This window comes from Drosophila rhopaloa, unplaced genomic scaffold, assembly GCF_018152115.1.
Source record: "Drosophila rhopaloa isolate 14029-0021.01 unplaced genomic scaffold, ASM1815211v1 contig_155, whole genome shotgun sequence".
Classification (NCBI taxonomy): Eukaryota; Metazoa; Arthropoda; class Insecta; order Diptera; family Drosophilidae; genus Drosophila; species Drosophila rhopaloa.
The window spans coordinates 4,670,652-4,694,123 of NW_025335034.1; the positions used below are offsets into that span (position 1 = coordinate 4,670,652).

General features: G+C 44.4%; 7 protein-coding genes across 15 annotated transcripts; 4 read left to right on the forward strand and 3 right to left on the reverse strand.

The window, feature by feature from the left end:
* Positions 1-313: 313 nt before the first annotated feature.
* LOC108048761 (actin-related protein 1) lies at positions 314-2,811 on the forward strand. Its single transcript, XM_017129620.2, has 6 exons — positions 314-444; positions 1,219-1,283; positions 1,344-1,518; positions 1,578-1,729; positions 1,796-2,342; positions 2,406-2,811. The coding sequence occupies exons 1-6, from the start codon at positions 397-399 to the stop codon at positions 2,547-2,549; spliced, it is 1,131 nt and encodes a 376-aa protein (XP_016985109.1). The 5' UTR covers positions 314-396; the 3' UTR covers positions 2,550-2,811.
* Positions 612-1,197, reverse strand: LOC108048762. Its single transcript, XM_017129621.2, has one exon. It carries the CDS (start codon positions 1,122-1,124, stop codon positions 693-695), a length of 432 nt encoding a protein of 143 aa, XP_016985110.1. The 5' UTR covers positions 1,125-1,197; the 3' UTR covers positions 612-692.
* Positions 2,812-2,889: 78 nt separating the features above from the next.
* On the reverse strand, positions 2,890-3,470 carry LOC108048763. The gene has a single exon (XM_017129622.2). It carries the CDS (start codon positions 3,353-3,355, stop codon positions 2,948-2,950), a length of 408 nt encoding a protein of 135 aa, XP_016985111.1. The 5' UTR covers positions 3,356-3,470; the 3' UTR covers positions 2,890-2,947.
* A 1,830-nt stretch (positions 3,471-5,300) lies between these two features.
* On the forward strand, positions 5,301-7,769 carry LOC108048768 (ninjurin-1). Of its 9 annotated transcripts, none has more exons than XM_017129631.2 (4): positions 5,820-5,940; positions 5,995-6,018; positions 6,399-6,575; positions 7,516-7,769. In XM_017129631.2, the coding sequence occupies exons 1-4, from the start codon at positions 5,905-5,907 to the stop codon at positions 7,714-7,716; spliced, it is 438 nt and encodes a 145-aa protein (XP_016985120.2). In that variant the 5' UTR covers positions 5,820-5,904; the 3' UTR covers positions 7,717-7,769. The 9 variants fall into 9 exon arrangements, with proteins under 9 accessions (XP_016985123.1, XP_016985121.1, XP_016985122.1 ...); XM_017129630.2 differs by lacking the exon at positions 7,516-7,769 and adding an exon at positions 6,909-7,273 and having other exon boundaries at positions 5,826-5,940; XM_017129629.2 differs by lacking the exon at positions 7,516-7,769 and adding an exon at positions 7,181-7,485 and having other exon boundaries at positions 5,836-5,940.
* A 128-nt stretch (positions 7,770-7,897) lies between these two features.
* Positions 7,898-15,530, forward strand: LOC108048767 (EH domain-containing protein 1). The gene is made up of 4 exons (XM_017129627.2): positions 7,898-8,014; positions 8,398-9,614; positions 14,308-14,481; positions 14,543-15,530. The coding sequence occupies exons 1-4, from the start codon at positions 7,989-7,991 to the stop codon at positions 14,746-14,748; spliced, it is 1,623 nt and encodes a 540-aa protein (XP_016985116.1). The 5' UTR covers positions 7,898-7,988; the 3' UTR covers positions 14,749-15,530.
* Positions 15,531-15,757: 227 nt separating this feature from the next.
* Positions 15,758-16,353, forward strand: LOC108048778 (rhodanese domain-containing protein CG4456). Its single transcript, XM_017129648.2, has 3 exons — positions 15,758-15,957; positions 16,020-16,179; positions 16,242-16,353. The coding sequence occupies exons 1-3, from the start codon at positions 15,837-15,839 to the stop codon at positions 16,297-16,299; spliced, it is 339 nt and encodes a 112-aa protein (XP_016985137.2). The 5' UTR covers positions 15,758-15,836; the 3' UTR covers positions 16,300-16,353.
* On the reverse strand, positions 16,351-23,374 carry LOC108048779 (DNA polymerase theta). Its single transcript, XM_017129649.2, has 7 exons — positions 21,694-23,374; positions 21,261-21,634; positions 20,652-21,208; positions 17,950-20,590; positions 17,689-17,896; positions 16,721-17,635; positions 16,351-16,661 (listed from the first exon to the last, which is right to left on the reverse strand). The coding sequence occupies exons 1-7, from the start codon at positions 23,282-23,284 to the stop codon at positions 16,351-16,353; spliced, it is 6,597 nt and encodes a 2,198-aa protein (XP_016985138.2). The 5' UTR covers positions 23,285-23,374.
* Between the last annotated feature and the right edge of the window lie 98 nt (positions 23,375-23,472).

Here is a 23,472-nt window from a genome sequence, read left to right on the forward strand (position 1 = left end):
GAATCGAACAAAGAAAATTAGAAATTTAATCACTCTTCTGGGTCCCAAAAACTTCAACTCAGTTAAGCTGTTTGGCAATTGAACAGAGATAATTTAAATCTTTCCCTCAAATACTAAACAGTTTTGTTGAATTTTCGAACGACTGAATATTTAGAGAATACCCTATTATAAACAATTGTACCCTTTGATTGTCAAAAGGTTCAATTCTAGTAAATTAGCGATTCAATCGCTTAGTGAATTCCTTAAAAAATGTCAATTTTTTTGAGGCATATTTAGGAGTTTTTTGAAAAATGCATAGTATATTTTCACCTACGGTTTATTTCAGCAAATCACCTACGGTCACCCTGTTGGCCAACTATTTAATAAAAAATTTGCAAATTTTTATAAACGCACAAAATGGAGCCTTATGATGTCGTCGTCAACCAGCCCGTCGTCATAGATAACGTAAGTGGAAATGGGGGCAATGAAATCAAAGAAAGTGGGGCTGGAAAGGGAGTTTGCAACGTTTGGCCAGCAAATAGTGACATCACCTACCGCCCGTCCCTTTGTCAGTGAGCTTTCAAGCCGTCTTCAAATGGCCAACATGACTAATCCGGAAAACAAAAACTGGGCAGACTCCAAAGATGGTTTAATTTGCGAGCAAACAAAACTCAAACTGACAATTTTGATCGAAAGGTGTTCTCAGGAGTCTTTTACCTGCCCAGAACACGCACACACGGATACCTTCGGGCGGTGGCGCAGGCCCTGCTGTTTCTTCCCTCCATCTGGAAACCCCTGTCGAAGTCCATCTGCCGCCCGTACTCCATCGGGTACACCACCGGAATGCGCTCCGCATGCGAGGCCGCGGGTCGCTTCAGCCGCTCCAGCTCGGGATCTATTTTTATGCCGCATTTGCCCCTAAACGTGCTGAACATCTTGGGGCGCAGCAGCTTGTTGTAGGGATCGCGGAACTGGTCACGGTACTTCTGGCACTCCAGATAAAACGAGTCTACCTTGTACAGGCCGCCGTAGCTGATGTTTGTCAGTCCAACGGGCGGGGCGAACTTTAGGAGCCACTCCCGCTCGTATTGCGAGTTCTTGGACACGGTCATCATGTCTACTTCTGGCACGCTGAAGGATTCCATGCTTTCAATTTAGATTACCTCTCCCTTCACTTGTAATTTATAGTGTACTGTTTTATCGCAGCCAACTAAATGTATTCTCCATCACTTTTTGCAGGGCTCCGGTGTGATCAAAGCCGGCTTTGCTGGCGAGCACATTCCAAAATGCAGGTTTCCCAATTAGTAAGTGCTTTGAAACACTCCAAGCCCACGAACCTGTTTTATTGATTTCATCCCCTACAGCATTGGCCGGCCCAAGCATGTCCGGGTGATGGCTGGTGCCCTGGAGGGCGACATATTCGTTGGCCCGAAGGCCGAGGAGCACCGTGGTCTGCTCAGCATCCGGTATCCCATGGAGCACGGCATCGTCACCGACTGGAATGACATGGAGCGGATATGGAGCTACATTTACAGCAAAGTAAAGTCGCTATCAATCTGACGTATTCTTAAATAAACCCTGTAAATCTTAATAATCAGGAACAACTGGCCACTTTCACGGAAGATCATCCCGTGCTGCTAACCGAAGCTCCGCTTAATCCGCGCCGTAATCGAGAGAAGGCAGCCGAGTTCTTCTTCGAAGGCATCAATGCACCTGCGCTCTTTGTTTCCATGCAGGCGGTGCTCAGTCTGTAAGCTTTACAATACCTGCTACAACATCTGCCAGTTCCACTTACACATTTACTTGCCACCTACAGCTATGCCACCGGACGCGTGACCGGCGTGGTGCTCGACTCCGGCGACGGTGTGACGCACGCGGTCCCTATCTACGAGGGATTCGCCATGCCTCACAGTATTATGCGCGTGGACATTGCCGGGCGCGATGTGACACGCTACCTGAAGACACTCATCCGCCGGGAGGGCTTCAACTTCCGGTCAACTGCCGAATTTGAGATTGTGCGCTCCATCAAGGAGAAGGTGTGCTATCTGGCCACCAACCCGCAGAAGGAGGAGACGGTGGAGACCGAGAAGTTCGCCTACAAGCTGCCCGACGGCAAGACCTTCGAGATCGGTCCGGCCCGCTTCAGGGCACCGGAGGTGCTCTTCAGGCCCGATCTGCTCGGCGAGGAGTGCGAGGGCATACACGACGTTCTGATGTACTCTATCGAAAAGTCGGATATGGATCTCAGAAAAATGCTCTACCAGAACATCGTCCTCTCCGGAGGATCCACGCTTTTCAAGGGATTCGGCGACCGCCTGCTGTCCGAACTCAAGAAGCACTCGGCCAAGGATCTCAAGATCAGGGTAAATATTTCAAACCAAACAAGTCTTGTCGTACTTCTGTAACTCACAAATATGTCTTAAAAGATTGCCGCGCCTCAGGAACGACTGTACTCCACATGGATGGGCGGATCTATTTTAGCCTCGCTTGATACCTTCAAGAAGATGTGGATCTCGAAGCGGGAATACGAGGAAGAGGGACAGAAAGCCGTGCACAGAAAGACTTTTTAGTGTGTTTACTAGCTTAAACGCCAGTTGTAAAAGGCTAATTAAAATGTATATCAAATCCTAGTGTCAGCTAACATCAAGTACTACAGAAATTCAGAACAATTGTGTATGTTTTACGCATAAAATGGCGCAAAGTATTTAAAATGCTATTTATTAAAAAACTGCTTTCCCAGAATAGAAAACAAAAATTACTAAAATTCCCCAGCGCAACTCATTAAGAATAAATCAGATAATTGCAGATAATCCAATTGGAATCAAGTGATAATTTTGACCGAATATTTTGTTATTAAATAAGGTGTTTCCATGGGATAGTAGACTTTTACAGGAGAGGGTCTCATATAAATAAGTTGTTGGTAAACGTAGTATATTTTTGGATACAAAAATATTTATTTACAAGTACATCATCTTAGGTAGCTAGTGACGCCAATTTTGGATGTCTGTGACCCCATTGGTATGCTGCCTCCCAAAAACATGCTCTTGTTCGGAATCAGGGGAAACACTATTGGCTGCCTGTCCACATTTCCAGCAATCGCCTGTGTCATCTGGGCCAGGGTCTGGTCCAATTTGATGCCGCATTTTCCCTTATGCAAGTGGAAGAATTGTGGACAATGTACCTTGCCATAGGGGTCACGATAATGATCCCTGTACTTCTGACACTCCAAATAAAACGTGTCAATCCTGTAAATCTCGCCACGATTTATAGTGGACAGGTCGACGGCATCAGGAACGAATTTCCGTATCATCTGACGATCTTTCTGTGATTTTTTTGAAACGTCCCAATACTGCGCCTCTGGTATGGGAAATTCCATGTTTCAATAATTCTTAAAAAAAAGTATGTCTGAATTTCTTTCTTATGTATGTTTCTGTTATAACTCCAAACATAAACTATTCAAAAAATATACGTTTCTATGAAGAAACAAAAAGCAATTGATTCAAAGCCTACCATATTTTATATTGATATCAATACAATTATGCTTTATTCCCTTTTGGTACAGGAAATAAGATGTTTATAATTATATATTAACTTAAAGATATTAAAAAATGTATTTTTAAAAAAGACGCAGCTGCTAAAAAAAATTTGAATTACATTTTTTTTAAGTTTTATAAAAAAACATGATTATTTTAAATTTAATTAAAAAAATTAAATTAAGAGCTATTTGCATACTTTTTATTAAAAAAAGTCTATTTAAAAAAAATAAGAAAAAAATGTAATCTTTCCGGATTCTCCTTTAAAAAATATCTTTTGTAAAATTATTTAACTTTCCATAAATTTTCTTTTGAGTTGCTTTTTTTTTAACTCATACTCTTATTTACAGTCCTTTATATAAATGAAACATACTGTGAGTCTAAACTGTGTTGATTCATGCTGGGCTCTTTCTTGAAGATTAACTTAAAAGAATGCAAGCTTCGGAAGTTTATATGCGTTTGCAGCTATAACAAAAATGCAATATTCAAAAAGAAGATATGGATATCTTTGGAAGTTTATATGCGTTTGCAGCTATAACAAAAATGCAATATTCAAAAAGAAGATAAGGATATTTATGCAAATATAATAAAAAACAAGAAAGGAAAGCTAACTTCGAGCGGAGCCGAAGTTGATATACCCTTGCAGAATATTCTGTAAATTATATTCTCCAAAATTATTTATATGATGCATTCTTAATACTCATAAAAAATCCCAACTTCCAAACGTTAAAAACACCAAAGTTATGTCATTTCCAATCGTTCAGTTATATGACAGCTATAGGATATAGTCGGCCGATCCTTATGAAATTTGGCAGGTCGGATTGATTGGCCAAAAATAAAACCCATAGATAATCCCAACTTCCAAACTTTACAAACACCAAAGTTATGGCATTTCCGATCAATCAGTTATATGGCAGCTATAGGATATAGTCGTCCGATCCTTATGAAATTTGGTAAGTCAGACTGATTAGTCAAAAATAAAACCCATAGAACTTCCTAATTTGCTAACTTGAAAAACACCAAAGTTATGGCATTTCCGATCGTTCAGTTATATGGCAGATATATGATATAGTGGCCCGATCCGGCTCGATCCGACTTATATACTACCTGCAATAGAAAGACAACTTTTGGGAAAGTTTCAAGCAGATAGCTTTAAAACTGAGGGACTAGTTTGCGTAGAAACGGACGGACGGACAGACGGACGGACAGACGGACATGGCTTGATCGACTCTCCTGGAAGAATATATATACTTTATAGGGTCGAAAATGTCTCCTTCACTGCGTTGCAAACTTTTGACTGAAATTATAATACCCTCTGCAAGGGTATAAAAACAATGAAGTTATGTCGATTTTCTGTACATTTTTAAGGTTGTTCCCATGAGAGCTACATATATGATAAAATTGTTCAAAACTACACATTTCCTATTATTTTTCTAGATTAGAAAAAAATTTTAAAAGTAATATTTGAAAATGTTACAAAATGTTAATATATTATTATTTTATGTTTGAAAACAAACGATATGTTTAATTTTTTTTTAATTTGTTCTTTTTTTTTATGGAAAAACCTCCTTTACTGTGCTGCAAGCTTTTAACAGAAATTTCAATACAAGGTTATACAATTTCACATTCCTGAACTTTAATCAATAAATTTTCAATCCACTAAGGTCCTGTCATTAGTCATGCCTACTCGAAAACACTCTTTTGAGCTTGGCCACTCTCTTTATGGTCAAGTGTACCGAAAGCCCGACTCATTCGCGTACGAAACTCGCTGGGCTGAACATTATTTCAGTCAGTTGTCAGTTGTTTAATCGTTTGGTTGTGTCGCTAACCGTCGCCTCGACAACGCCTCCCCAAGTATCAACAATTGTGTTTGCCAATTTGAGGAGACAATGAAAACGGAATCAACTCGAATTGGCAGTGTTTGAGTTCTTTTGTTTTGTCTGAATTGCAAACTGATCCGAAGTGCAGCGGTGTGTAACCGAAATCCAAGCTTAAAAACCCAAAAGATTCATACATAATGGCGTCAGGCTTGGAGCGCGTTAACGAAAATGAAGTGAGTTAAAGAAAAATATGAAATTATTCCATCTTCAAGTATTTTTTATATTTCGCTTACACACTGACCTTGATCTTTACCTTATATTCCTGTTCATGAATTATTTATTCAATCGTGCGAATGAGACCCACCACCGCCATATCCCTATTTCTATCCCATCAGTAATTGCCAGAACATGTAATTGTCGTTGTTGTTGTCTTTGTTCGACTGTTCGTGCAATTTAAAAATGATATGTGCCCGACTCGTTTGCCTCATGCACCTTAAAACTCCGATGAGCTGTGCGAAAAAACATTTTAATTCCCACCGGTTGTTTGTTCTCATATTGATTTTCTAATTGTGATGACAATTATATGGCAAACCACACACCCTATAATGGTAATTATCCTTGTGCCTATTTGTAGTATAGTTAAACCATTTGTTTTTTTGCAGAAACCCATAAAAAACGCTTGGCAGGTAGGATATTTCAGAGACTTTTTCTATTGTTAACTATTACCAAAAAAACGTCAATACTTTACGAATCTTTTTAATATTTATTTGCAATATTTATGGAATCAAGCATAACACTTTTCTGTTTGTACCCCTTGCTCCCAATGTAAAGTTTTTGTATGCCTACATTTTCATTAGTTGAAGTTAGAGTGTACTGTTTTCTTATCAGCAGAAGATCTGACATAAATGACAAAAAGATAAAGAAAAACTTTGGAATCGAACTACAGCAATCACTCACTTTCAATCTGACTATTGCACCGGCACCATGACATCTTTCTTCAATAATGTATCACTCTGTTTCTCAGCTCTATTCACATGAATTACCCATTATTTACCATATATTTCAGATGAAAGCAATGGATGCCAATCGCTATGCCACCAAGAAGACGATTGCCCAGGGCATGCTGGATATAGCATTGTTGACCGCTAACGCCTCCCAGCTGAAGTACATCCTCCAAGTGGGCGAGCAGCACCAGTTCTACAAGCTGATGCTGATCCTGATCAGTCTATCTATAGTTTTGCAGGTAAGCTTATATATCTCTACCTTTTATCTAGTTCTCTACGTGTCCTGCACAGAGAAAAACATCAAAAATATTTCAGGCATTAATAACATAAACTAGCTCTTGACTTTTGAGTTTTATATTGAGGATATATATTTTTATTTATATGGTGTTTCGAGGTAATTACTAAAGGGATGTTTTATGTTTAAATTCTATCTTAGTTAGTTAGGTTCAATTAAATATGTAAATATTACATTTTTCATAAAACCCATGCCATTCTAGCATAGATAAATTTGTCGTTAAAATTAAAGTTTAGATGACAATGGAACTGAAATGTTTATGTTTTTCTCTGTGTAGGTTCTGTCGGGCGTGCTGAGCCTGTCCCTGAGTTTGCTGCGGGACTGTCGGCTGCACCAACCAGAGTTCCACCAGTCGGCCAATGTCATTAACCATGTGCGCACGGGGTTCGCCTTTTTCACCACGATGATAAATCTGTTTATCTCGGCATTTGATAGTCGACTGCCCCCGCCACAGGGCGAATTTCTTAACAATTTGAACTAAGAGTGGGGAAAGGCCTTTAAAAGGTGCTTAATCTCCGGTTCTAACGCTTTCCATATCCATTTCGACAGCTTTTGGTGGGCATTCTGTTTGTGGCCATCGGCAGTCTCAACATTAACAAACAGCAGGATCAGACGGCGGCGGTGATCCTGAACGATGTCATTTTGGTGGTCGTGTTTATAATATCAGTGGTGAACGTTATCATATCCGGTTTTGGCATAGAGTACTCGTCGCAGCCACTCAGACTCCTCGATCAGCATGAAAAAACTCCCTAAAAACTAGGCGATATCCAACGATTTACACAAAAACATATAACTTTAAGGCTAATGTAAACTTAAGTTGTAAAGCAGAATAAATAAATGAATTGATGTTAAAACACGGCACTTTTTCTTACCTTCTCAAACAGGTGGCTGCTGGAGTTTTGCTGGTAATTCAGTCCCTGATTAATATGCATAATCCCAAGGATCGAAGTCTGGGCTTCAAAATCAACCACTTTGTAGATGTCTTCATATATCTGTCCGTGTTCTGCGACATTATGAAGATGAATTTTGGCATCGATCCGGCCGTTCCTCACAGCAGTGATGATGCGGAGCCTCTAAAGCCCTAAAATTTAGGCCCTAAATATAATTTTAGAGAGTTCAAGCCCCAAACAATCGGCATCTATGATCGGCGTAGCCACAGAGTTTTATTTATTGTGACTTTAAACGTTATTTATGTATTAAAAATTTCAAATTTATGTTGATAATGTGAGCTGCTTTTCGATATCGCACAACAGATTTATTAGATTAAAGTACAAACGACTGTTTTATCATTGTAGACTGCAGTTTGTAAAGCCCAAAAATTTTAGGTATACCCCAGTGGGCTTAATTCTATTTTACAATGCCGCGCCAAGAAGCGGGCGACAGGTGAGCTATAATTTGAATCCGATAAGTGCGCGCAATCGCCACCAGTAAGACCGTTTCGCGAACAGTGTAACCAATAGCCGATTTGCCAAAAAACACCGCCACGTAGACTGCTATCGATAGCGATAGGCGTCGCCCATCGCCGATTGCAGCCTTGGTCGGTTATCGGTCCAGAGCGAAAAAAAAATATTCCAAAAATAATACGTACGCGCGTGAATCATTCGCCACACGTCCCAGCGCAGCGCGAGAATCGAGTGTAGACACATAACTGCCGTAGTCGTCGAATCCGTAACATCCGCGCCAGCATAACTCCTTATCCGGCCCGATTCCGATTATCCCACTTACTCCGGTTTCTAATTGTAATTGTGGTGTTGCAAAATGTTTAGCTTTCTGAAGCGCGAGAAGAACACCCAGGAAGTGGTGGAGAATGTGATCGGCGAGCTGAAGAAGATCTACCGGAGCAAGCTGCTGCCGCTGGAGGAGCACTACCAGTTCCACGACTTCCACTCGCCGAAGCTCGAGGATCCGGACTTCGATGCCAAGCCGATGATCCTGCTGGTGGGCCAGTACTCCACGGGCAAGACGACCTTCATCCGTTACCTGCTGGAGCGCGACTTCCCGGGCATCCGGATTGGGCCCGAGCCGACGACGGACCGCTTCATCGCCGTGATGTACGACGACAAGGAGGGCGTGATTCCGGGCAACGCCCTGGTCGTGGACCCCAAGAAGCAGTTCCGGCCGCTGTCCAAGTACGGCAACGCCTTCTTGAACCGCTTCCAGTGCAGCAGCGTGGCCTCGCCGGTGCTGAACGCCATCTCCATCGTGGACACGCCCGGAATCCTGTCCGGCGAGAAGCAGCGCATCGACAGGGGCTACGACTTCACCGGGGTGCTGGAGTGGTTCGCGGAGCGGGTGGACCGCATCATCTTGTTGTTCGACGCCCACAAACTGGACATCTCCGACGAGTTCAGGCGCTCGATCGAGGCGCTCAAGGGGCACGACGACAAGATCAGGATCATCCTGAACAAGGCGGACATGATCGACCACCAGCAGCTGATGCGGGTGTACGGGGCACTGATGTGGTCGCTGGGCAAGGTGCTGCAGACGCCGGAGGTGGCGCGCGTGTACATCGGGTCCTTCTGGGACCAACCGCTTCGCTTCGACGCCAACCGACGGCTCTTCGAGGACGAGGAGCAGGACCTGTTCCGGGACCTGCAGTCCCTGCCGCGGAACGCCGCCCTGCGCAAGCTAAACGATCTGATCAAGCGGGCACGCCTGGCCAAGGTGCACGCCTTCATCATCGCCGAGCTGCGCAAGGACATGCCGTCCGTGTTCGGCAAGGACAGCAAGAAGAAGGACCTGATCAAGAACCTCGGCCAGGTGTACGATCGCATCCAGCGCGAGCAATCCATTTCTCCGGGAGACTTCCCCGACATCAAGAAGATGCAGGAAGTGCTGCAGCACCAGGACTTCACCAAGTTCCACTCGCTCAAGCCGCACCTGCTGGACATCGTAGACAACATGCTGGCCAAGGACATTGCGCGGCTAATAGAGATGATCCCGCAGGAGGAGATGTCGCTCGTCACCGAGCCTGTGGTCAAGGGTAAGTGCCCAAGAGCACCGCTTATCGCATTAGTCACGCTGCACTTGCTAGCCATCCGAATGAGGAATCAGACTTCCGACTCATGCTGAGTAGATTTCGAGAAATTTCTTGCTTTTCCACGAGAGTTTCGCTGGCGTTTTCGCTTTCCCATCGCACTGAAATATTGCGCATGCGCGGCGAGAAAAATTCCCCAGTTAACCCAGATATTTGCCAAGCCAAAATGCGAAGAAAAACAAGTTTTGCCAAGTGGAGTGAGCGGGTTAAATTCAGATACAGCTAGAGATAGACCATAGCCAAATGTATTTAATGGATACATTTACAACTGCAAGATCCAGGCTCGCTTTCTTACAATATTTCCCTGGCCCAAATTCGCAGGTTCCTGTTCGCGTTCGCTGGCGAATTATGCAATGCCTTGGCAACGACTATATATAACCCTATACTATATACGAAACATATTTGAGCTATATAAACAAAGTGATAAGCCCCGAAAACTGATAAGGGGAAAAAGTCGGTGTCAGTTTAGCGCTTAGGCAACACGCACGCACTTTCTGTGCAAAACCAAACATCGAGGTGGAAGCTAATATAGCCTAGAACCACGTACTCTCGTATCTTTTGCAAATACTGGGTGCCAAAATGATAATCAACTTGTTTATACTCGAAAAAAGGGCGACCGTGGCTGGGCGTGGTCTCGGGAATTATTCCATTTATATGTCAGTAATTATCGAGTTGCTTTCGTCATGGCAAGGAGTAAACCGAGACTGCTGTATTCTCACCGGCTAGATAAGATTCGTGGCTATGATGTAATCATTGGAAAATATCGATAGCTCCAGCTCAGGGTTCGTTTAAATTGGGGCATGAGTCATAAAGAAAATAGAAAATACGAGCCGTACAGTTGGGCATGATAAACATTTCACAGTCGAGCGCCCCCAGTGGATCTGGCTCTCCGGAGCAGACGCATCCAGGCAGCCATGACGAGTACCACGCACCCAATGCCCAACTAAAACGCCCAGCAAAACAATCGAATTTAAAGGGGAGAATCTGACGCTGGAAGGGGCAGTTATATAGTTAATCAGAGACTAGAGGCGCCAGTCGCACTGTAGTCGTCTACAAACAGACTAAGCTTTAATTGAAAGCCAATTCAGTTTGATGCAAGTGGACGAAGCGACCGGTTTTAGTGCGACCTATGAACTTCGTGCGTGGCCCAGAGTTCAAGGCCTAATTACACTTTCTGTGGAGCTTTTCCAGCACACCTGTTCGTGTTCCCTCATGCATTCGTTAGTGGGCCAAGCAAAAGTGGCTTGTTTGTCAACCCTTATCGGGTTGCCAGGCAATGTTGCTACTCTAAGTCAACTTTTAGATAAAAATCAATGTAAGGCCGAGTCAGACTGCCATCTTCAAATTTGTTATCAGTCCAGAAAAGTCAGTCTAAGTCTAATTGGGTGGACTAAGAATGAACTCACAGCCTATTTGCCCTTGCCTGTCTGGGGTTCTATGATTAGCAGTGCTCTAATTTCTATTGCTTATTTCGTTTATCTGCAAAGTAAACACTATAATTAAGTAATAAGTAGACAGTTGCTACTGGTCAGGCTAAGCTGGAGAATTTTTTAGACATGTTTTTCAGTTGCGCTTTGTATATGTAGGTATTATTTCATGCATCATACCAAAAATTATGAGTAGCTCAATGGATTACCAACGTAGCATTCACCACTAAACTAATCAATTACAAATTATCTTCGGCTTTAGATACAAGCAACTTATTATGAGCCAGTTACTAATTTTATTGCTCATTATATAATCATTTGTTCTGAATGTACACACCCTTTTATCGTTCGAACAAAAGGCTTTGTCAGCAGTTTCTAAATACACTTTCCATACATCAATACTCGTTATCAGCAAGTCCATTATTTTATTCGAACGTTTCCATTCCCTAAACGAAAACTAAAATCCAAAAGCGTGTGATAGGATTAATTCTGTACACAATCAGCCAGACAAGGAGAACGAAAATAATTAACTCTCTAATAGGCAAAGCAATTTAAAATGGGGAGGAAAATACATAATAAAACTTTGCATTCCAATATTTGCTGGCTTTTAAGACAGAGAGCCAATGCTCTAGGGTCTCCTGAGAAGATTGTCCGGCGCATTTGTCATGCGGCCAGCTGATTAAACAAAGCACAGACTTGGACCACAGAATAATCCCCACGCCCAGTTCAGACGATTCCTGAACACACCATCCCACTTCGGGTGAGATATCTGTGAGGCGAACCGGTTGCCGTCAGATACAGATACTTTTGATGGCGTTGGCAACCTGAGGCCGCGTATCAATTTGTGTTCCTCCGATTCTGACTTGGGGCGTGTGGCATAAATTGGCTCATCCTCCGCCTAATCCGCCGGTGAGTTCCCAGAGGGGAATAGGAATTTCAGATGAACTAGCGCTAAGTGCAGGAAGAAAGCATTTTACTATGATATATGGTTCGGGAGCATCCATTCAACTATTGTTCCATTGTCTGAGGCCGTGGCTGATCTTTTTAGTTCGCCTTTTGGATTGCGGACCACTTGAGTGGCTTTTTAATTTAACTATTAGCGCATTTCGTATGGCCTTGTACGAAAGCATTCGGCAAATACAAACGTATACATTTTTCTGGGGGAAAATCTATGCATAATACGATTGCTGAAAGCGATCGACTGATGTCATGGGGGGATCATTATTTCACGGAATGTGTCATCCTCAGTTTCGGGCATTGGGTGTCGATTTGTGTTTATTATACTGCAGCTTGTATTCGATAGCGCCTAAAAATTACTCGGCAAGTGAATGAACTTTTCGTTTATTATTACACTAGGGGAAAGGGGCAGAAGAATTTCTGTGGACGTACCCTTGAAAGAGAGGCGGAATGCGTTGATAAAGCGAATCGCGATCAAACAGCTCGAAATCAAAGTCAAGAACTCTGGGCTCTAATTTAGTGCATGGGTCTCTCTGTGTGTGTATATGTATCTCTGATTTTATTTTCGTTTTGTTCGGTGCACTGTTTGCTTTTATTTCATAGCATTTCCGTTGTTTTGTCTCGGATAATTTGGGTGTACAGCGATGTCTTTATAGTTTCTGTTGCTTCGGTAATGGAATTTACATTCGAAAATATACTCAATGTTATCAGTCTGATATGGACCGTGCCCTGGATCGCACTTGGTCTGGTTTTCAACCTCTGTCTTGAGTCACCGCACATCTGAACGCGTGCGGGCATCACATGTTTAGCAATATGTCGCTAAATAGTTATACACATATCTAACACGATCTTGCAGAAATAAGTTCTTCTGTTCGACGTTCTTTTGGTTTTCGTTTTCGCCATTGGCCCACTAATTTTTCTTGGTTTGATTTCCACGTCCGAGTCGCACTCCCGCACTCTCCAGATGCTCCTCTGTCAACCTTTTTTCTCTCTTTTTTGCATAACCCAAGAGGATTCTGACGAGGATTTCGATGTGTCCGAGGAGCCTGCTCTTCTGACCCCCAGTTCGCAGCGGCAGCAGTTTGCGGAGCGCTTCGATCGTTGGCTGCAAAATCTGCGCCAACAGCAGCTTCGTCTGTTCAGCAGTTGCACTAGTCGGGTGGGCAATGTCGAGAATGATAAAGATGTCGATCCTGGTTCAGGTCCAGAACTTGGGGCTGGCCCGGAGTTTGATTCTGAGCCTGAGCTAGAAGCTAAGGCTGATCCTGAACCTGAGGCCGAACAGGAGGCGGGGACAGGGATAGACATTGACGTAAGCACCCTCAGTAGTTGTTTCTTAAAACAGTGTGATGACAAAATCCATACCTCATTAAAATTGAATCATTGTATAAAAAGTAAAACAAATAATGTGTGTGTTCTTATAAAAAAAAATTCCATAGACCAAATAAACTTGTCAATTTATCAATGTTGCGAAATTTGTAATAAAAAAGATTTCAGACTGATTCCACAAAGTATACATGTACTACTTTTTAATTTAACGTAAAACATATTCTCTTATGGAAATATCCAATTCACACAAAAAATATAATAACAGTGCTTGCGCATGTATAAACTTAATAATAACATACACATTTATGAAGACTTGCGAAATTTCGGTTTGATAATTAAAATGTTTCTGACAGATACTAAGAAGTAACTATGAGTTGCGTTTTTCAATTTTTATTTCTAAAAGAATTTGTCTAAGTAGTATCACTAACCATAGAATTCAATTAAGACAAGAAATTAAACATATGTTAAGATCGTTCACATAAATTAAATGCATAAGTCAATTAAAGTATGAAAAGCAGGAAATTTTGGTTGAGGACTTTTAGTAATACCACCCGAAGAGCCCTTTTCAATTACACGCTGCGACAGCAAGAGGCCGCAAACAAATTGAGGAACTTCAAAAAAGTGAATTGAAATCGCACTTGGCAACCTGCACCGCCCATCTCAATTGCCCCCAGAATGCACCACAATTGCCTGTTAAAGTAGCCGGCAAAGTACATGCTTAAGTCGGTCAGCCGGCCTAGTCACGATACGGCGGCGACGTCAATTGGAGCCAAAACGATCTGAAGGTTTTAATTGCCTCAAATTGAATGTTTGTGCACGGCGACGCACCGATCAACTTAGATTACATGCTTAATTAATGCAAATTTATGGCGAAACACAGAATATCAAATACCGAGCTGACCTTTTTCCCACTTCTTCTTCAACAGGTGGTGCCTTCGAGGGAGTCATCGACGACCACGTCTCACCCTTCGGCTACATGAAGGGCGAGGGCATCGATGCCGGCTACGGGGAGCACGACTGGATCTGCAACAAGGACAAGCCGCGCACAGACGGCATTTTCAACGGGCTGGGACCCGTGGATGGCAAAATATCCGGTGCAAGTAAGTGGATAAGCTTAAATAATATCCTGGAAATGAAAACTAATCCATCGTTAACTTTCAGCTGCCAAGCAGGAGCTCATCAAATCGAAACTGCCCAACTCGGTGCTCAGCAAGATCTGGAAGCTTTCGGATGTCGATGGCGATGGCTTCCTGGACGCTGACGAGTTCGCGCTGGCCTTGCACTTAATCAACGTCAAGCTGGAAGGCTGCGAGCTGCCCACCACTCTGCCGGAGCACTTAGTACCGCCGTCAAAGCGCTTTGAGTAGTGCCCTGTAATATACACCCGAGATCCCACAACCTCACAGCCCAAACACGTACACAGACGTCAGTTAGAGACCAACTCCTAGGATGCACTATGTTCGATTTGTTTATTTTCAACCACAGTGCAGGCGACTGCCTTTTTATATGTACTCTACTCGTTATGAACGCGCTAAACTGGGTATTAAAACACACAATCGGCAATGGCAAGCATTGCAACATAAGAGATATCAATCATAAATTCGTAGAATTTACACAAACATAGCATATTTTTGGATAATCGATTGTAAAGCGAGATGTAATGTAGAGAAGAGAAACCAGCCTAGTGGAATAAGACAAACAGTGTGTGTTGAGCGCCCAAATGTCGTTGTTGACTTAAGAAAGTGTGAAGAAACAATTGTTCAATGCCAATGAAAAAGCATGAAGTTATACTGTATACAATATCTAGGTTAATGTCGATGTGCAGCTTGAAGGGTGATTAATTTGCAACCGAACCACTTTTGATACACAGTAAATATATTTGTTATATTGAAATTTACAACTGGAAAACGTGGGTAAAAAGCATGTATTTCCTATATTTATTTTGCATTCTAAGTTTATTGTTTGAAATGCTCCCTCATGGAAACCCGCAAGAATTGAAATGAAAATGTTGTGCAATTTAAATTTTGTAAGTGCAAATTATTGCCTGTGCTTCGACTATTTTGTAATTAGTAAATTCTTGAATATTATTAAATGTGAAATTAAAACTGATTTTTAAACTGTATAAAAAATAAAAAACATTTTTGGAAAAGCCTATTGTTTTGTATTTCATGGTGATTCTGGGGCAATAATTAAATAACATAAAAAGTGCTTTAAAACTCTCCTAATCTTAGGTAATGCCTAACTTTTGTCAAAAAGGGTGGTCATTTTGAATGTAGATTTATATATTTCAGTTACTTTTAAAATTTAAAAATAATAGGCGACACTAACCTTTGTCTTGGTATATTTTGCTAGATTCCCCTGGTATATTAAATTGATCGATTAGTGGTCACACTTCAGATAAGTTGGCTTACCGGGTTTAATTTGGTGTTGAATTCATTTATTAATAAAAATTGCTATGGCCACATACGACGAAGTCAAGGATGTTCCAAATCACCCGGAAAAGTACCTGTTCGACGTCCGCAACGAGACTGAGCTAAAGGAGACAGGGGTCCTGCCCGCCAGCATAAACATTCCATGTGAGGAGCTCCAAAGTCCGGGGATTACCGCCTTGTCAGACACACCTTTCCTCTATTTCCAGTGGCCGAGTTGGAGAAGGCTCTGAACTTGCCGGACAACGACTTCGCGAAGACATATGGACGCGAAAAGCCGGCGATCGATGCGGTCCTGATCTTCTCCTGCAAGGCGGGAGGACGAGCAGCTAGAGCCGCCAATTTGGCCAGCACCTTAGGCTTTACCAAGTACTATACAAAATTAAATAGTATAAGCTATGTACATTTATTTTTCTAATAATTCATTGCAGCGCCAAGGCTTATGCCGGTTCCTGGACGGAGTGGGAGGCAAAGCAGTCTAAAAATTGATTAAAATTCCTATAAAATTCGATATACTACAATAAAAACAAGTCAAGCAAATTACACCCTAATCTCTTGCAATTCACCCCAACTGCGTCCTATCTTCAGCTTAACCTTGAGTGGAACACTAAGTTTCACGCAATTCTCCATTGTAAGGCTCAGTACTTTGGCAATTTTCTTGGCCTTGTCGGCAGGGACCTCGAAGATCAGTTCGTCATGTAAGTGCATAACCAGGTTAACTGATCTCTCCCCCAGGCCCAATTTTCCTCGATACCGGGCCATGTTCTTTTCCATTTTCAATATTGCAGTTTTCGCAATATCCGCAGCACCACCTTGAATAGTGGAGTTTATGGCCTGACGCTCGGCCTGATCTGCGGGGTAAAAAATATATCTTTAAATCAATAATATATTTTTGCTTGGGAATTATTACTTTTCATCTGCTCTTCGGGACTGTTAATGTGGTCCAGGTAGCGCCGGCGGCCCATGATGGTCTCCACATATCCATTGTTGCGAGCAAACTTGACCACCTTCTGGGTGTACTCTCGAATGCCTTTGTACGCCTGATGGAATTGCTCGGATACCATCTTCGCCTCCTGCTCATTGCACTTCAGGGACTCAGCCAAAGAGCGGATGCCCATGCCGTAGACGATTCCGTAGCAGATCTGCTTAGTGCCGTTTCGCACGTGCTCCGACACCTCGGACTGGTTTATTCGGTTCCAGTGCGCCGCAATGGCTGTAAAAAGGTCCTGCGGCGAGTTCATCACCTCCAGCAGAGCCTTGTCCTGGGACAAATGGGCAAGGATTCGCATTTCAAGCTGACAGTAGTCCGCCGATAGGAGGCATCGCCCCTCATCCTGGGGTACAAATGCCGAGCGGCAGGATATGTTGATGGCATCAGCTCCGACTTTAATTGCAAAGTCCTTCGCCACATTCTGTAGATTCGGCTCTGTCATGGAAATACGACCTGTGGCGGTATAGGTTATGCTCTGGCCATGAATTCTATCCGCCTGGCAGCACTTCAGTAGCGGCTGAATGCTCTTAGCCAAAAGGCCCCCCAGCTTTCGGTGGCCCAGAATGAGAAGTGATATGGGCGAGTCCAACTTCTCCAGCACCTGCCGCGAGGTGGTTACCCGCCCGTTGGGTTTCCGGTGAAGTCCCAAAACCTTAGCCACGGCCTGCGTCGAGCCAAGATTAAAACGTGAGCCATGCTGCTCGTAGATCTTTACCTCCAACTTTTTTGTAACGGCTACCATTTGTTGGAAGAGCCGCTGCAGCCGTTGCTGCATGGCCGGAAACCCTACGAACTCCATGTGGCAAAGAGACATTTGAATGGGCATTTCAACATCTAAAAAGAATGCGTGTTATTGTAGCTTTTATCAAGAATCGCCATCAACCCACCTTGGAAAAACTTTAGCAATTCGCCCTTGCCGATCCTCTCAAGATTCTCGATCTGACCCTTGATTATGTGCACTGTTACACAAGCCTCGATGGACGCCCTTATTTTTGGAAGAATAGCACTGGAGCTATCAAGGCCGTAGCTGCTGTAACCACGACCGCTGCCGCAAAGATCAGCAAGGGCAGTGCACTCTGGAGCGAACTGCTGGCACTGCAAGATCAACAATTAAGACAGAACTGTTTGTTATTATATTTAATAGTTACCAAATTATGAAACCTCATTGTCTTGTCCGGCTGCAGCAGCCAGTTTCCCACCTTGGGATCCTCCAGTTTCACGCTAATCTTCTCAAGCTGCGGAATCGCCCTTAGCAGCATCTTTAGCTGCTCCTTGCCATCGTGCATGATTAATGTGAGCTCCTTTCGAGCCATCAGCTTACACACTTCCTGTATCTTTAGACTGGTGGGCACACCCTGTCCCCTCGCCTGAACTTCCTCCTGCATGTTCATGTAGTAGACTACATTGTCCGCCAGACAGAAGGATAAGCCGGCGATAAAGTTGCTGTCGTCCACTTGAAAAAGCACCTGCTTGCCCCCAGCCGCCTCCCGCTGTTCTGCTGCCGCAACCTGATTGATCAGAAGATTGGCTCCGATCAGGGGCTTCTGTCTGCCCGCTTGAGCCTGCATGCCCACACTGAAGCCGCAGCGCGTGGCTTCGAGGAGCTCCATGAGGGCACCTTGAAACAACTGCCTGTTTCCGCACACGTCGATGATCTCACAGCTTGAAAAGCTAGAAGCACTGTCATCAACCTTGGAACAGCTCAGGATGTGTGACGCATTCAGATGCATTGGATTTTTCATTAACGAGTTTTCCAAAGACATGTCCGAAAGTTCCATTGAGGAAGCCACTTTTGATTCCGATTCCTTTTCGGTTTCACTAGGGGAAGCTCCGGTTCCGGTAGAGCTACTGTTTGATCGTGAACTGGGACTCTGCAAGCGCTGCGAACGCAACTGGTAGGAGCGCATCATCCTTGATGCATGGGGAGTCAGGGCACAGATCACCTCCGGTTCTTTGGGTTGCGAGCTAGGGATCTCATCCGCCTCCGAAGAAGCAGCCATTTTACCGTCGGCGGCCGTAAGAGCAGCAGTTAGTCCGGTGTTCAGCATAAATGAATCGTCTGCCATGAACAGATCCTGCTCTGCGGTGGAAACCTTTCTAGAGGCAGTGCGATTCGGAGTATTGGACGGGGACAGAGTATGATTTCGAGGGCTTCTGCGGGGCATTTGGGGAGATGAGATCCGAACACTGATGGGGGTTACCGAAGATTCTCTACTTGCGCTGGACGGCGTTTTGAATGGCATGGCCATTGGTGGATTGATGGCTACCGCAGTCTTAGGAGACTCCAGCTCTGGCTGACGTTGACTGTTTCGGGCCGCATGACTAATTTGTGTATTGTTTCCCCTGTTTGGGGTGTGGTTATGAGGAAGTGGTGCAGATCTGGCTGCTTGTATGTGTTGATCTTTGTTCGGGTTCTCCCTTTCTGCGCATTTCTGCTGAATCTTCATTAAAGCTATCCTTCGACGTTCAGCCATTTCTTTTCTTAGTATCTCCTTCCGTGCATTATGACTGGTGCTGGGTTTCTCTTCGATTGCAGGTTGGTTATTAGATCTTGGAACTACTGGACTGCTTTCCTTATTAAGGATCTGTTTTGGCAATTCGCCGCTAGAGTTACCCACTGTTGTTTGGATTTTACTATGAATGTGCCGATTTGAAGGTGATGACACCTTCTCTTGAACTTTGCTATCTGTTACCGATTTTACTCCCTTATTTGCGACTTCAGATCTAGTATTAACCGTGCTCTTTTCAGCAGGTTTTTGAATCGGATCACGATTAATAGGTCCCTGGTTTTCCATCTTATCCAAAGGCTTTTCTGATGATTGACCTTTATATTCTTGAACATTGGTGCTAGAAGATATCGGTCGAGTCTTTAATATTTCTGGAGCTTTCTCATTTGGCTTTTGATGAGAATCCTTTAAAGAACTTGGCTTTAATCCGTCGAAATGTTTTTTTATCGGTTGTAAAGGAGTATTGGTTATATTATTTTGACTATTAATATTTTTAGTATGATTAACGCTTCCGACAAAGTGGATCTTCTGTGACTTATTTTGTTTCTCAACCAGTGGATCCAGTTTTTGAATCTTGTTTTTTGAAGCACTTCCGGCAATCCCCTTTTCCTCCATTGACAGTTTCCGTTTTTGTGTCGGCTGGTTTCGAACTTGCTCCTCCTCGAGCGACATGTGAATATCTACCTCCTCGCCTCTATTTACTGACTCGGGTCCTCCACTCGCCTCCGGCTCCACTTGACTCCACCTAATGCTGCCCACCCCGATCTCGTGTTGCACAAACTGGCGAGCTTCGCCTATTAACAGTTTAGCAGCCTCACCCACTGTCATTCCTGCCTTACCGGTGATGAAGAAGTTTCGTACCATATTGCGCTTGGCCGCCTCCTCCTCGTTCTCGTGGTCGTGCTGCTTCGCCGAGTCAAAGCTGAGCGAGTTAAAGAGCACTTTCTCCAATTCCAAGGAATCGGCACCCGCCAGCTCTACCAAACTGGTAAATCCCGCATCGAAAAGAGCACGTGCTCTCTTGTGTGACAGTTCGGGTAACCGCATCAGATCGATAAGATCCCTGTGGATGCCAAAGAAGAGTCGGTCCTTAAACTGGGAAACGATCAGGGCGAGGGTTGACCACTGCAGGGAGTTGCAAAAGGCCGTAACAATGCCCGCGAACGTGGAGGACATTTGCTGCAGACTCTGTAGCATGCCTCGGTGACATTTGAACTTGTGCACCACCACGTTTATTGGCGTCTCGTTTACTAGCTCTTGCAGTGCTAAAGCTGTGTAGAAGCTGGAGGGTATGTAAGGAATTATTAAAAATTGTTATTTTAACTTTGCCAAAAGTAACTTACCGCTTGTGCACCTGCATCTGCTTGTAGTCTAGTTTCGTTTGACCACGCATCGCTTTCACAAGAAATGCTTCCTTTACCCCCACCAATTCGCCCACTTTTTTCATGGCCGGGCTTAGCTTCTCCCACATATCCAGATAAATCAGCCAGTCGAGATCTTGCAGCTGGTAGCACACGGAGTAGGGCGTCACTAGGTATACAGCATGGAGCTCAGACTCTAAGACGAAGCAACGACGGGATTTTTGCAACTCCGCAAAGAGAATGAGGCCGTCAGTGGGCGGCATGGAAGAAGCCAGACAGGCGGCACCCAGACGCGTAGCTACATAGGCTTTTGTCTCCGCCTCCTCGTCCGTTTGCAGGCGCACGAATTCGTACTCAACAAGAAAGTCCAGGGCATCACTAATGTAGTGGGAGTCCGAGTCATCATCTGGTGGTTGGTCTTTCGCCTGCAAGGCCTTCTGGGCACTCAGCAGCGTGCAGTTCACGAAGGAGTCAATATCCTGTTTCGTGCTCGCCACACCAGAAGATATGACCTCCAGGAGAGCGCGTTTTAAGTGAGTCTGTGATGGGAATTTTGTTTATATTGATCAAGCTATATGCTTGTTAACTTACGCTTCCATCCATTTCCAGACAGGATGTAATGGGCTGTAGCTGAGCTGACACCAGATCTCGGCCAATTCTTGCATTACTTTCCGTGCATATGAGAATGGACTCACCCAGCGTGTCCTTCCCTGTGCGACCTGCTCGTCCGATCATCTGACGATATGTTAGGGAGCTCATCTGCTTGCCTCCAAACAAAGGCGAGCGAATGAGCACTCGTCGAGCAGGCAGATTAACACCTGAGCTCAGTGTGCTGGTGGCCACTAGAACCTTAAGCGCTCCCGCTTTGAAGGAGGCCTCAACAATATCTCGCTCCTCCGTGGTTAGACCGGCATGGTGAAAGGCGCAGGCGTAGGTAACAGCCTTGGACATGACCCCATCGAGACCTAGATAAGAGAATTAAAGTCGCAGAACAATACAAAATAATCGATCTTCCTTTACCAACCTGTGGGAATATCCCTTAATTGCTGTTTCACTTCCTCGATGGCCCCCGGATTGAGATTGGCTCGCAAACGTCGGCCCAACTCGGAGCCAGACTTGATGAGAACATGCATAGCAGTGGCCAACTGAACGGCAAGGTTCTCACACCAGTCCTTCGAGGGGCAAAACACGATGACGGAGCAGCCCTCTAGCAACGTCTCAATACAGAGCAGGGCCACATCGTCAGAATCGTTGCTCAGGGCTTGTCGCATCTCTTTCAGCTGGGAAACATCGCGCAGGAACTTCAGCTGCTGGTCGAAGATCTTTGTCCCCACCTTGATCATCTCCCGAAGAGCAACCGGACGGTAGTTTGTGATGTACAGCTCGGCGTCCAACCAACTCTTCAGCAGTTCCACATTTTCCAGAGTGGCAGACATTGTGATCACCTGAATCTGCAGTGCATTACGTCGGGACATGTACAGGATCTTAGCCAGCAATAGTTCCAGAATATAGCCGCGTCCTTTGTCCGAAATGAGATGAACCTCGTCGACCACTACTGTTCCGATCGAGTCCAGTTTGCCCTGTTCCAGCAATTTATTTACAATGGAATTGGCCTTCTCGATTGTGCAGATGGCCACATGGAGGCTTTCAAAGCCTCCGGGAGGTGTATATCCACCGTAGAAACCCTCCACACGGTACCCAGCCGGCGTGAGCAGATCCTGCAAGTAGAACATTTTCTCGCGCACCACCGAAATGAAGGGCAGGATGAGCAACACCTTTTTTCCGCGCTCGAGGACGGTTTTGAGCAGCAGGATCTCACTGACAAGAGTCTTGCCGGCCGACGTGGGTGCGGAGTACACTAGGTTACAGTGCTCGAACAGCACCCTTGGCTTGCACAGGCACTCTACTTGCCAGTCGAACATTCGAACGACGCCCTTCTTCTTGTATTCAGCCTGAATGCAGTGGGGTAGGTTCCACGAGGCTATTGATTTAAGAGACTCTAGGTCGGGTGGTGGGTCCATTTTCTGGGGCACCGATTCCCGAATGCTGGAAGTGTTGGGTGACACTCGCAGTTGGTTTGGTGACATACTGCTTAGGTTCTGGCTTATTCGCGAGGTTTCGTGATAGCCACCCTGCTTGGCCACAACGCACCGACTGCGCAGAATGTCCTCCTTCAGCTGCTGGGAAGCCTCCGGATCCTGTGGGGGGCAGAGAAAGCTGCTCTCGTCCAAATCGGGGAGCTCCTGGGCTGCTTCCCTGTCCTTGTCCTCGGTATCAAACACATCCTCCGTGCAGATTTGGGCGTCGAATGCGGATGAGATGCTAACATCTCCAGAATCACGTTGAGAAACTCCTTCAAAATTGTCCATAACCTGGGACACATTTATAAGAGACTGTTCTGTGGGTTTCTTGGCTTGATTGACTTCGTAGGAGAACTCATCCTTGAAAAACTCGGAGTAGTTATCCTGGCTTGCCACCTTCGAATCCTTGCCAACACTTGCTCCTTTGGTATTGGCATTTCCGACGTGCGTATTCTCTTTTCCGGCCGCTTGCATCCCTTTTTCCAGCTCCATGAAGGTGCTGTTCCCAAAGTTAAAGGACTGCGAAAACGCCATATCGGTAGAGTTTTAACTATTCATATTCATTTAACTATTATAAAAAATAATAGAAAAATAAAAACGAAAAACAAAACAAAACGACGCGGGGTCAATGTGACCGTGCGAATATAATACCGAGTTCTCAAATTAATATCAATTTTTTGGGACAAGAAAGTTAGTTTTTGGGACACTATCGCCGCTACCAC

What these genes read in the sequence shown, in the direction of transcription:
- LOC108048767 (XM_017129627.2), top strand. Translation starts at nt 7,989, where the DNA reads ATGCCGCGCCAAGAAGCGGGCGACAG. An exon ending in CGCCAAGAAGCGGGCGACAG is followed by an intron (nt 8,015 to 8,397) that starts GTGAGCTATAAT and finishes CAAAATGTTTAG; the next exon opens with CTTTCTGAAGCGCGAGAAGA. An exon ending in TGGCAAAATATCCGGTGCAA is followed by an intron (nt 14,482 to 14,542) that starts GTAAGTGGATAA and finishes GTTAACTTTCAG; the next exon opens with CTGCCAAGCAGGAGCTCATC.
- LOC108048778 (XM_017129648.2), top strand. Translation starts at nt 15,837, where the DNA reads ATGGCCACATACGACGAAGTCAAGGATGTTCCAAATCACCCGGAAAAG. An exon ending in CGCCAGCATAAACATTCCAT is followed by an intron (nt 15,958 to 16,019) that starts GTGAGGAGCTCC and finishes CTCTATTTCCAG; the next exon opens with TGGCCGAGTTGGAGAAGGCT. An exon ending in AGCACCTTAGGCTTTACCAA is followed by an intron (nt 16,180 to 16,241) that starts GTACTATACAAA and finishes AATTCATTGCAG; the next exon opens with CGCCAAGGCTTATGCCGGTT.
- LOC108048768 (XM_017129630.2), top strand. Translation starts at nt 5,905, where the DNA reads ATGACAATTATATGGCAAACCACACACCCTATAATG. An exon ending in CCATAAAAAACGCTTGGCAG is followed by an intron (nt 6,019 to 6,398) that starts GTAGGATATTTC and finishes CATATATTTCAG; the next exon opens with ATGAAAGCAATGGATGCCAA. An exon ending in GTCTATCTATAGTTTTGCAG is followed by an intron (nt 6,576 to 6,908) that starts GTAAGCTTATAT and finishes TTCTCTGTGTAG; the next exon opens with GTTCTGTCGGGCGTGCTGAG.
- LOC108048761 (XM_017129620.2), top strand. Translation starts at nt 397, where the DNA reads ATGGAGCCTTATGATGTCGTCGTCAACCAGCCCGTCGTCATAGATAAC. An exon ending in AGCCCGTCGTCATAGATAAC is followed by an intron (nt 445 to 1,218) that starts GTAAGTGGAAAT and finishes CACTTTTTGCAG; the next exon opens with GGCTCCGGTGTGATCAAAGC. An exon ending in GGAGCTACATTTACAGCAAA is followed by an intron (nt 1,519 to 1,577) that starts GTAAAGTCGCTA and finishes CTTAATAATCAG; the next exon opens with GAACAACTGGCCACTTTCAC.
- LOC108048779 (XM_017129649.2), bottom strand. Translation starts at nt 23,284, where the DNA reads ATGGCGTTTTCGCAGTCCTTTAACTTTGGGAACAGCACCTTCATGGAG. An exon ending in CAGATGCAGGTGCACAAGCG is followed by an intron (nt 20,591 to 20,651) that starts GTAAGTTACTTT and finishes CATACCCTCCAG; the next exon opens with CTTCTACACAGCTTTAGCAC. An exon ending in ATTGCTAAAGTTTTTCCAAG is followed by an intron (nt 17,636 to 17,688) that starts GTGGGTTGATGG and finishes CATTCTTTTTAG; the next exon opens with ATGTTGAAATGCCCATTCAA.
- LOC108048763 (XM_017129622.2), bottom strand. Translation starts at nt 3,355, where the DNA reads ATGGAATTTCCCATACCAGAGGCGCAGTATTGGGACGTTTCAAAAAAA.
- LOC108048762 (XM_017129621.2), bottom strand. Translation starts at nt 1,124, where the DNA reads ATGGAATCCTTCAGCGTGCCAGAAGTAGACATGATGACCGTGTCCAAG.